The 12,242-nt window shown below is 37.3% G+C and overlaps 2 protein-coding genes across 2 annotated transcripts; one reads left to right on the forward strand and one right to left on the reverse strand.

The window, feature by feature from the left end:
* The first annotated feature begins 2,308 nt into the window (after positions 1–2,308).
* On the forward strand, positions 2,309–3,459 carry LOC121780956 (cytosolic sulfotransferase 5-like). The gene has a single exon (XM_042178620.1). The coding sequence runs from the start codon at positions 2,460–2,462 to the stop codon at positions 3,339–3,341; it is 882 nt and encodes a 293-aa protein (XP_042034554.1). The 5' UTR covers positions 2,309–2,459; the 3' UTR covers positions 3,342–3,459.
* Positions 3,460–11,398: 7,939 nt separating this feature from the next.
* LOC121781320 (probable LRR receptor-like serine/threonine-protein kinase At3g47570) lies at positions 11,399–11,854 on the reverse strand. Its single transcript, XM_042179065.1, has one exon. The coding sequence runs from the start codon at positions 11,852–11,854 to the stop codon at positions 11,399–11,401; it is 456 nt and encodes a 151-aa protein (XP_042034999.1).
* Between the last annotated feature and the right edge of the window lie 388 nt (positions 11,855–12,242).

The following is a 12,242-nucleotide window of genomic DNA, read 5'->3' on the forward strand; positions in this document are numbered from 1 at the left end:
GCCCCACATTCCACCAACTTATTTCACTCACATTTTATTATAAAAGTAATATATATATAAATGGGACTCGTAGTCCACTAACTTATTCAACTCACTTTTCTTTACATTTCTTAAAACTCATGCACACACCAAATGTGACTCCTATTATGAGACGGATGTAGTAAAATAGTATAATTTAGTATAATTTATTAATTATATTGTAACAATAAAATGAAATAAATAATTATGAACAGATAAAATACTCCCTCTGTTTTGTTTAAAATGTTCATATTCTTAAATAGCACGAGATTTTAGGTGAAGTAGTTGAGTATGATAAAAGAAAGTGAAAAAATGTGATGATTATTTTTTAAAAAGAGAGTGGAGAAAGGAATTTATGTCAAAATATGAAAAATAGACATGTTGAGTAGGACAAACTAAAATGAAATAGGTGAACATCTCGAATGAGACGGATGAACATCATAATTCACTAACATTAATTTTTCTCCCCTCTCTCTTATTTTATCACTTTTTTCTCTCTCTTTCTTAATTTACCATTTTTTTCTCCATTTGTCTTACTTTACCAAATTTTCTCTCCCTCTATTTTATTTTACCAAATCATGTATTAAAACTAATGTCATTTTAAATGTTTCTATTTAAAAAAAAAAGAGGGAGTGAGATACAAGTAAGTTCTATGCATTAGAGCATCGTTAACGGGAGGGGCCGGGCCGCAAAACGTGAGTCCCGGCCCGGCACGCGCATTGGAGGGGGGGAGGTTCCGGCCCAGGCCGGTCCTGGGGCCGCAGTTGCGGCCCGGTGACGGTCCCGCGGTCCGGCCTAGTGGCGCGACGGAAGGAGACAGGCCGTGACGGAGGGGGAATTTTTGGCAAAAATTGGAAGAGGTAGAAGAGGGAGGAAGAGGAAGAAGAGGGAGAAAGAGGAAGAGGGGCCGTGACGGAGGGGGAATTTCTTTTGCAATTTTCTTTTGCATTTTAAATTTTTTTTGCACTTTTTTTAATATTCTATTTTTTTTATATTTTTTAGTTTATAATTTATTATTTTTGTATTAAAAATGAATTTCTCGTGTTATAATTTGCGTTGTCTAGGAATTGTAATTTTAATTTCTACTGAATAATGTATTTTCCCGGTTTCAATTGTTCAACGTATTGCATTTACGAGCCAAATATGTTGAAGTTGTGAATAGTGTCATTTATTAGTTGCGGTTCAGGTTGTGGTCTGCAGGGTTAGAGTAGTTGGGGCATGGGTCGCAACCGTAGAAGAATGATGACGTGGGGGGACTTGGGGCCTGAAACCGAGTCGGAGTTATTGACGCCCTTAACGTTTGCAGGGGACAGTGGGAATATTTTGTTACTCGAGAGTCGAGATAATTTGAATATGACAACTTGCTAGGCACTTTGGTTCGCAATTCGATTATAAACTACACACTGTTCTACGTGGCAGGCAGTAGTATAAAATAAAAAGGTTGTATCCCACAACTGCAGCATATTTTATTGATTTAAATAAAATTTATTGAATTAAAATAATTGAGTCTTTAATTTGTCGTAGTTTAAAATAGTTTTTTTTGTTGTTGAAAATCATAGAACTCCTTGAATATATGCTAAGCAATTTGAGTTATCACGTGACCCTGTAGCTAATGAGATTAACTATGTGAGTGGATCTTTTTAATTTCATTAAATAATTCATTTAATGTTACCTGGGTTAGGAATTTTAAGTTGGGAAAATAAAACCCGTATATTTAGTGGGTTAAATTAGGTTGCAAGTTAAACTACTTTAACCATAATCTTAAATTTTACATTTTCATATTAAAATCAATAAATTTTGTGAAATAAAAAAAATAATGGAGTTTCCTATAAATACAAATAAATAACACCTGAGAAAATTTCTAAGTTACAAAATAATTTGCTATTTTTGAAAATCGTATAAATAACAAGAATTTGATCAAAGTTTTATTTTTTTTCTTTTTGACAATTTGGCTATACTAAATATTTTCTCCCGTCCCATAAAAACAGAGATCACTTTTGCCAATTTGAAATTTCCCTAAGAAATAGCAACTTCTATTTTAAGAATTTTTTTCTACTTTCAATACATAATCAATTTTTTTTCTATCCTTCTTTTAATTAACTAATTACACATTAAAATCTTTACAGTTTCAAAAATGTGTATTTTTATGAAATATAGATCTTTCATCATCCATGGACATAATTACTTACTCCCTCCACCTACCATTTATAGTCTCATTTGAACATTTTAAAAAATTATTTAACTTTGTAAAAAAAATAGAAAAATAGTTAGATCAATAGCTGATCCCCTTGCCTAAAATAAAAAAATAAATGAAACTTTAAATTATGGAGATCATGTGATACACTTTGCAATATTTAATTTAATTATTGATCCGTGTAATAACGTTAGCAAGCTTCCATTACAAAAGACGAGCAGAAGCAGGTGTTTGTTAGCATTCAAAGATGTCATCAAACTCCGCCGTCGATAGCAACTCCGATCCCCCAAAATCCCCCTTCTGGGGAGAGCCAGATGCCCTCACCCTCCGCGAGGGCTTCTGGCTCCCCACCTTCCTCCTCGACTCATCCTCCGCCTTCCGCCATAACTTCCAAGCCCGCGACGGCGACGTCCTCCTCGCCTCCCCAATCAAAACCGGCACCACGTGGCTCATGGCCATCTCCCACTCCCTCCTCACCAAACCAAAATCCAGTGATGCCGATGCCCTAGCCACCAACAACCCTCACTCCCTGGTCCCCACAGTCGAATTCGAGCTCTGGTCCCCCACCACAAACGTCAACATCTTCGACCCCACCTCCCCCCGCCTCCTCCACACCCACCTCCCCCTCTCCCTCCTCCCCGCCTCCGTCTCGAAAATCGTGTACATCGCCCGGAGCCCCGAGGACACCCTCGTCTCCATGTGGCACTACTTCAACACCGTGGCCGGGGAGGTGGCGCTGGAGAAGGCGGTGGAGTGCTTCTGCTCCGGGGCCCACCCCTTCGGCCCGTTTGACCGCCACGTGGCGGAGTACTGGCAGGAGAGCCAGAGGCGGCCGGAGAAGGTGCTGTTTGTGAAGTACGAGGAGATGAAGAGGGAGCCGAAGAGGGGGGTTTTGAGGATTGCCGAGTTTCTCGGGAGGCCGGTGGGCTCGGAGGAGGAGGTGGAGGAGATTCTGTGGCGGTGTAGTTTGGAGAGGCTCAAGAATCTGGAGGTCAATGCGGCTGAACATTCTGCTTACTTTAGGAAAGGTGAAGTGAGGGACGGGAAGAATTATTTGACGTCGGAGATGGGAGATCGGATTCATCGGAGCGTGGGCGTTAAGCTCCAGGAGTTGGGCCTCTTTTTCTAATTCACGACCAACTACTCTTCTCTTCTGTTCGGTTTAATAACATGTTTTTCTTCCAACTGATTGTTGCAAGTAAACGAGTGTGTCGGTGTTTGAAAGTGTACGACTCGTTTCAATTTAACACTCCTTCCGTCCCGGGCTACTCGCCCCTTTCCTTTTCGGCACGGAGATTAATGAATGAGTGTATAGGAAAGTTAAAAATTACGGCTGTAGGTGGAATTTTTTACTAAAAATGGAAAGAGTGCAAGTAACTTGGGATGCTCAAAAAGGAAATGAGTGCGAGTAGTGCGGGACGGAGGGAGTATAACGTTTTTTATTCTAAATAATTATGAGTTAAGTGGAGTAAAAATGTGCTTGAGTGAGTTAGTATTGTTACTCAGAAAAAAATAATATGCCGGTGTGATAATGTTTTTTTACTATGCAATATATAAGTAGAATGCAATTTGTTCAAAACTCTCAACCTTAATCCATATCAAATTTCTCCTTGTCCCCCGATAAGAGCCTTGTTTTGTTATTTTAGTTCGCTTCACAATAAAGAGTCATATGTCAATTTTATTATAAATTGTGAGTATGTTCCACATTACACTAATTTATTCCACTCACGGTTTACTAAAATTAATATAAGTGAGACTCATATTCCACTAACTTATTTAACTTATTTTCTTTTATCTTTCTTAAAATTCGTATCATAACTAAGTAGGACTTCTATTTCGAGAGGAAGGGAGTATTATCTCATCTTAATAAAAGACACAAAAAGGAGAAATAATGCAAAGATAACTTTCACCACCTCACCCGTGATTCTCGGTGTTTCCGACACGTAACATCACTCCTCGAGATTGCAAATCTTCACACCCGTTTTTTAATTATTGGAAATCAAATTAGTCTTCGACTAATGTGTTTTGTATATCACTGTTTGAACGTCGTCTCATATTGAGTAGTAGTATATCATAGTATTATTATGTTTTTACTAAATTTCTATTGACCACCATATTCTAAAGATACTATTGGGTCCCCGGTGGTGCACACCCGAACTCCATATTAGTATAATATTATCTACTTTGGGCAAAACTCTTACGATTTTGCTTTTCCAAACTCCACATTAGTATGATATCGTCCACTTTAGGCAAACCCTCAAGGTTTTGCTCTTGGGGTAATCCCCAAAAGGCCTCATACTAATGGAGTTGGGGAAGCTCTTACATATGCTTGCAACTCTTGTTCATTCTCCGATATGGGATATGGTTTGCTCTACCACAATCCTCCCCTCAAACCAAGACCACCAGACCAAGATCACACACAGGTCACAGGTCACCCTAGGTCTTGGTCGAGCTCACACAGAGACATCGAAGAACTTGCAAGCGCAATCAGGCCCAGCCCCTGAACCAGGGCTCTGATACCACTGTTGGGTCCCCGGTGGTGCACACCCAAACTCCACATTAGTATGATATTGTCCGCTTTGGGCAAAGCCCTCGCGGTTTTGCTCTTGGGGTACTCTCCGAAAGGCCTCATACTAATGGAGTTGGGGAACCTCATTTATATGCTTGCAACTCTTGTCCATTCTCCGATGTGGGATATGGTTTGCTTCACCACAATCCTTCCCTCAAATCAAGACCACCAGACCAAGACCAAGATCTCTTACAAGTCACAAGCCCAACCCAAGGCCACCGGACCAAGATCACACACCAGTCACACAGGTCACCCCAGGTCTTGGTCGAGCTCACACACCACATCGGAGAACTTGCAAGCGCAACCCACCGAACCCCGAGCCACGCAGTCCAAGCCCCTAAACCAGGGCTCTGATACCACTGTTGGGTTCCCCGGTGGGTGCATACCCGAACTCCACATTAGTATGATATTGTCCGCTTTGGGCAAAGCCCTCACGGTTTTGCTCTTGGGGTACTCCCCAAAATGCCTCATACTTATGGAATTGAGGAAGCTCTTATATATGCTTGCAACTCTTATTCATTCTCCGATGTGTAATATGGTTTCTATCACGGATACAAATTTAAATGAGTTGATTGCAATCTTCTGTTTACTCTCGTATAAGGTCTAATTTGTGTCGCTTCAAAAAAATACTATTATGTCAACACAACAATCTAAAACAAATGGTTAAGTGGCCCATTATATAAATTTAATTCAATTTTACTCTTTTTTGTAGATATTTAATTCAATTTTAATGCATAGTATTAACATTATAAATTTTACTAATTATATAAAATAATAATTTTAAATTAATCTTTTATTTTATTTATTTTAAATTATAGAGAAATCAAGCTTTTATTTTCATGATTTATGAAACTAATAACATTAATAATATGTTTTAATATATTAAAAATAATCTAAATATGTAGTATAAAATAAAATAAATAATGCTAATATAACTTTCACGTAACCATTTAGAGTCCGATGGTGTTCTTGTCGTGTAATTAGCAATATAGAAAATGACCTCTTGATTTTTTTAATTAGGTATTTGTTCACCAAATCACACCTAATTTTTTTTATTTACTTGGCTACACTAGTATCAGTCTCATGACTGAGACGACGTGTAACTTACTTGACTTAGACATTGTTAAATTATTGATAGGTAGATGTCTTAGATGGTATTATTATTATTATTCAAGGCTAACTAATAGTGATACGATATTCATTTACTGTAATGTTGCTATTTGTTACGGTTATTTAAGAGATATTGCTTATTTTTCATGAGTATAGAAAAATGCAACTTCCATTATAAACTTGTCAATAGTTCACTCTTTAATCTAATATATAATGTCAAATTTAGTGGCGCATCTAGGTATGACAATTTAGAGCTTCAAAATACAACTTCAAATAAAATCTTTGTTGTATAGAATAAAATATTTGTGTCAAATTACTTCAATTTTTGTATATAGAAAAATAAATTAAGATTACCATAATAGACTTTAACAATTGAATTATTATTCATTTGAAATAGTATATAAGACCGATGTAATATTTATATAAAAATATATGTGTCAATTTACTTCCACCATTAAATGTCTCATTTCATTTTTATTATTTTTAATTAATGAAGCACATCTTCTATTATCTCATTTCACTCACATTTTTTTACTCATAAAACATTATTTCACTAACTTTTTACCACTCATTATTTTATAGTACTAGTATTTTTAAAACTTATGTTGAATAAATATGTGACATTTCATCCGAATGAATAGAAGTATTTTATAAATTAATCATCGTTGCAGCTGCTAAAGATGGGCAAGAGGTGATCTGTTTTAAATATGGGATAAATTAGATGGAAATCAAATTTAGCCAAGTCTAATTCAAGTTATTCATCCGTAAGATATGGAGTATAAAAGTGTAACAATTTCTTCATATTCTTTCTCTGAATTCACCATCATGATTTACATATCAGAGTCAATTTATTGAAAAACTTTGAGATTGGTATAAAAGTGAAGCAATTTACAGTTCGGACAAGACTGATTGTAACCAATTATAAGAGCATCAGCGATGCGTCTCGTTGCTGTCTCTATCTCGTCTCGGAGAGACGAGACCGCATCGAGACAGCGTTGCGGGCTCCGTCTCGTCCCCATCCCGTCCCGTGTCTCGTCATGGAGAGGCAGTCCGCGAGCTGTCTCGCCACGCGCGTTGGCCACGTGGTGAGTTGTGGTTCATCCGTGACGCCCACTCGCCGGCCCGCGAATGGGCGTCGTTTCTTTCAGTTGAAATTGCATTTTTTTTGTTTTATTTTTAAAATTTAGAAAAAATTTGAAAAATAAAAAAAAAATTCCAAAATTATACTAGCCGTTTATAGCCATTTTTTACAAATTTATAATTTTTTTGCATTTTTTATGCCCCCAATCACTTCTATAAATATCAAATCATTCCCACAAATTAATCCACAAAACAAAAACTCTATATTCTCACTCAAACACTCTCACACACTCTACATTCTTCATCTCAAAACATTGTTCTTCTCCCAAATTTAATCCATTCATGGATCCATTTGAGAAAATGCGTCAAATAATGGAAGAATCTCTAGAAGAAGATCGACGTAGGGAGGAGGAGGAAGTCGCGGCGCCTCAAAGGCGATCCTGGACTTACATCCATCGTAACTGGGAGGAAGCCACCGCAAGGTTGGTACGCGATTACTTCTGTGAGAACCCGGTATGGGGAGAGACTTACTTCCGTCGCCGTTTCCGCATGAGAAACGGCTATTTCTACATATCGCAAATACATTGGCAGCCTGGGAAGATTTCTTCCAAGAAGGGTTCGACGCCGTTGGCTGTCTCAGTCACACGACGTTCCAGAAATGTACTACAGCAATCCGTCAGCTTGCTACTGGTTAAACGACGGATTTGTTCGACGAATACATGCACATTGGGGAAAGCACTGGGAGAATGTGTTTGATGAACTTCTGCAAAGGCGTCCGGGCAGCCTTCACCGACGAATTTCTCCGGAAGCCAAGCACCGCAGATTGTCAGTTTCTGCTCCGACTTCACGAACAAGTGCACGGATTCACCGGGATGCTTGGCAACGTCGATTGCATGCATTGGCAATGGAAGAATTGCCCTGTGGCGTGGAGGAGGTCATACACGAGCGGCCACTAAGGCACCCACCCCACCGTTATACTCGAGGCCGTTGCCGACTACCAGCTATGGATTTGACATGCGTATTTCGGGGTCCCCGGATCGAACAACGACGTCAACGTGCTCAACCAATCCAACCTCTTCACCGAAGTTTTGAATGGTAAAGCGCCGGCCATCAACTTCATCGCTAACAAACGGCAATATAAAAAGGGGTACTATCTTGCTGACGACATCTATCCGAAGTGGCCAACCTTCGTGAAGACGTTCAACAGGCCGATGAACGAAAAATAGACTCTTTTTGCGCAGAAGCAAGGAGCTGCTCGCAAGGATGTGGAGAGAGCGTTCGGGGTTCTCCAAGCTCGCTTCAACATTATCAAAGCCCCGGCTCGTACGTGGTTTATGAATAATATGGTCGACATCATGTATACCTGCATAATCTTGCACAACATGATTGTCGCCGACGAAGGACTCGAGGCGGGAAATTGGTTCGACCCTGTCTCTTATCCTCTTTTACTAATTGGTCCAATTCAATGCTATACCACATCAATGTCATCTTATTTCAGTAAGACTTACAAATATGCAGACTGACATTGCAACCTTTAACGATAGGTAGTCTAGGCCTATCTGGGTTGTGAAATTCTTATTTTTTTTCTTTGTTCAGAACTGACCGTGTTACCTTAAAGTGGACGACGCCCACAGCCGGTCCACTAAAACAAAGACTTAGACTTTGTTACGTTGCTTATACATTTAAATATGCAATAAATATTCATTAAATGTGAAACATAACAACATTATGACAAAAATAATTTGTTGCATCCATTGGAAAATAAAATATAGAGTTTTACAGTATTCAATCACTCGAAAGGTGATTTATAGTATACAAACTCTAACATCCAGTTGGTCCGAAGAAATCTTGGTTCGTGCAACGTCAAGAGGGTGTGAGGAAGGATGTTGAGCGAGCATTTGGTGTGCTCCAAGTGCGATGTGGCATTATACGGTGTCCGGCACAAGTTTGGCACGAAGATGATGTCACTGATATCATGTATGCATGCATCATATTCCATAACATGATAATAAATGATGAAGGTCCATATGTGGAGAGTTGGGCTTCGGAAAAAAGGTGCTGGATCAAGTCACGGTGTTGCCATCGCCCCCCTGCAAATGGGTGTACGGTGTACCGCGTAGTGATGAATACTTGCTCGAGCTTGGCTTGATACACGCAAGGAATCAGCACATCTCCAGCTGCATGCCGATATGGTTGAAGAGATATGGGCACATAGGGGAGCGGGCTCATCATGATTACTTTCGTTTGTAATTCCCGTTGAATAATTATTTTATGAATGAATTAATTTTTTTTCTAATTATTTTTGTTCAATTAATTTGATTGTAGTCCAACTAAAATAAATATACCAACAATTGATAAAATAATGTGATTTTGGCTGGACAAGTTTTTGTGGTTGCTGACTAAGGGGACAAGTTTTTGTGACTGTGCTGACTGGGCGGACAATTTTTTTTGGTTGTGTCGTGGCTGTTCCGCCTTATCGTGGACACTCTTACTATCTTTATCTTTTTCCTTGTGTTTGTCCTTGTGCTTTCTGTGTTTGTCCATCACTTTAGACTCAGTTTTGGATTTTACAGCAATCGTGGGGATTCCCTTCTCGGCCTAAAAAACAGCATGGTTGTTATTACTAATTTTAGCTAAAATATTAATGTTGGTTCTACTAATTTTAGCTAATCGTGAAATGTTGGTTCTACTAAGTTTATAATAAAATGTACGTGGATTAAGTTAATGAAATGTGGGATATAAATAAATGGACAAAAAAAAATTAATGACAAGTAACAAGGATAAAGGAAGTATAACAGATAAGTTATACATTATATTACTAAATGATTAATTTATTTCATTTATATTTTGTAATATACTCCCCTCATTATAATAAATATGAAACACTTGCTTTTTGACATTGTACTTTATGTAGTGTTATTTTGTGAGTTAAGTATAAAGCAAATAAAGTAAGAGGGGAAAAATAGAGATGATATTGTTTTTATTTTAGACATGTTTATTTTTAGTGGGACAGACAGAGTAATAGTTAATACACCCATGTTCCACAAAATTATTGTATACATTTCTTCAAATTTTCAAAATTTGAGCTATCAAAAAGTAAAACAACTACGGATGAACAGAAAGAGTATAACTCACATCTTTTATTAATTAATATTTAGAAAGAAATGTTATATGCTTTTAACATATGTGACTACCAGTCATGAGCACTGCTCTCATTTAATCTATGTAAACATTATTTATTAAATTTTAAATTTAGTTTAATTTTAATAGATGGTTTAACACAATTAATTTTACTGGTCATATAATAAATAAATTTAATTTATTCTTTTATTCATCTATTTGATATTATAGAGAAAATCAAGCTTTGATTTTCATATCATGATTTTTAATACAATAACTTTATTAATAAATTTTAATATATTAAATAAAATAAATAAATCCTAATTATAAAATTAAACTAGAGCGGTGCTAATAAATAATGTTCAAGTTCTTGTCCGGTAATAAGAAATCATAGGAAATAGAAAATGAGGTCTCCGTTTTTAATTAGGTATTTCACCAAATCTCACCTGAATTTTTGTGTACTTGGCTAAAGTCTCATGACTGTGGCAAAGTGTGATTTTTGGCCAGTAGTAAAGTGTATTTAGGATTTTCTATTTAAAGGTGCAACATATAAGTAAAATATGACTTCAACATACTCTAATATTATCATAGTAATTGATACTCTCTCCGTCCCTAAAGAATATGCATTTTGGGTTCGACACGAGTTTTAATGCAAAATAGGTAAAGTAAGAGAGATGTAGAGATAAAAATGATTAAAGTATTGTTAGTAGGAAATAGGTTACACCTCATTAGAGAGAAAATAATTTTTAAAATTGAAAAATATATTCTTGTGGGACGAACTAAAATGGAAATAGTGTATATTCTTAAGGGACTGGAGGGAGTATGTAAGATATAATACTGAAATGGACTCCTAATTTGGAAGTGAATTCCAAAAGCAATGGTAACAATGAACTGTTTTAGTTGTTTCGAGTTAGATTTAGAGTAATAAGATTTTAGGTTTTCAGTTAGCTCCAAACCTCGGATATAGAATACCATGAAAGTGGTTAGTTTTAACTCAATTGATCTTTATCATAAATTGTGATTTGCAATCCGTTAAAATTCATAAAAATCTTAATCGAAAAGTGAATAAACAAGACTCTAGCTTTATAAATTTGTAGATTACGAACTGAGACTACTATTCACGGATAGACTAAAATGGAAATACGGGAGTCTTATTCGCGAACGGAAGAAGTATGATATAATTAAGACACTCTCTCAAGTAAGAAAAAAGTAAGTGACAATCAAGTCTCTCTAAATAATACATATAAAAAAAATCGTGGAAACTACTTTTATATACCATTACATACTTAAATCATGGAAATTGTACATCAAACTAGATGGTTATGAACTGGTAGACGACGAGTACCTGTAACTGTACTTGCCACAATTGTAGCATGGATCTTGTGCAGAGCAGTCGATGCTTCAATCATATTGATTCTTTCATCTGCTGAATCAGCTAGACATTGCATTGCCAAATCAAACACTGATAACATCCATTTCTCCTTCGCAGAGTAATGTTGATCTTCACTGGATAATAGATCACCTGGTGCTGCGTGACCGATGGTTGCCATTGTTTGTGTTTGGATGACAGTTTCTCCTCCATCGAAAAGCTTGGAAATACCAAAATCAGCAAGATGAGCAGTCATGTCTTGATCAAGCAACACATTGCTCGGCTTTATATCACAATGGACAACGGAGAATGTATGGCAATGGTGAAGATTTTCCAAGGCTGCTGCAACATCTATTGCTATTTTCAATCTCTGTATAAGATCCAGAGCATACATGTCGTAATTGTCACGCCCGCATTTCCTAAGGATAGGAAGTACGGTGGACCGCGACTAGGGGAGGAGTAAAGAAGCGGGGAAGAAAGGGGGAACGAGAATATTTGACCCGAAAACATTTAATAAAAGGAAATTCAATTCAAAACAAAGTACTGTGACGACATTCTTGAGTTAAAGTATTCAGAGTTTTAAATGAAAACATCGTGACGGTTTACAAGCAGCGGAAAAGACCAAAAGACAGATGATGCCGGGTATGACGACACGACACCATCCAAAAGATAAAAACACACTTTGGCTTTAACTGCTCAACATCCGTCCTCCCCATCGCCGCTCAACCTGCACATTAAGAAAACAACATGCAGGGCTGAGTACTTATTGCACTCAGTGGACA

Source organism: Salvia splendens, chromosome 20 (assembly GCF_004379255.2).
Source record: "Salvia splendens isolate huo1 chromosome 20, SspV2, whole genome shotgun sequence".
In the NCBI taxonomy this organism is placed as follows: Eukaryota; Viridiplantae; Streptophyta; class Magnoliopsida; order Lamiales; family Lamiaceae; genus Salvia; species Salvia splendens.

Bases quoted from the DNA above. Each gene is read 5' to 3' on its own strand.
- LOC121781320 (XM_042179065.1), bottom strand. From the start codon at position 11,854: ATGTATGCTCTGGATCTTATACAGAGATTGAAAATAGCAATAGATGTT.
- LOC121780956 (XM_042178620.1), top strand. From the start codon at position 2,460: ATGTCATCAAACTCCGCCGTCGATAGCAACTCCGATCCCCCAAAATCC.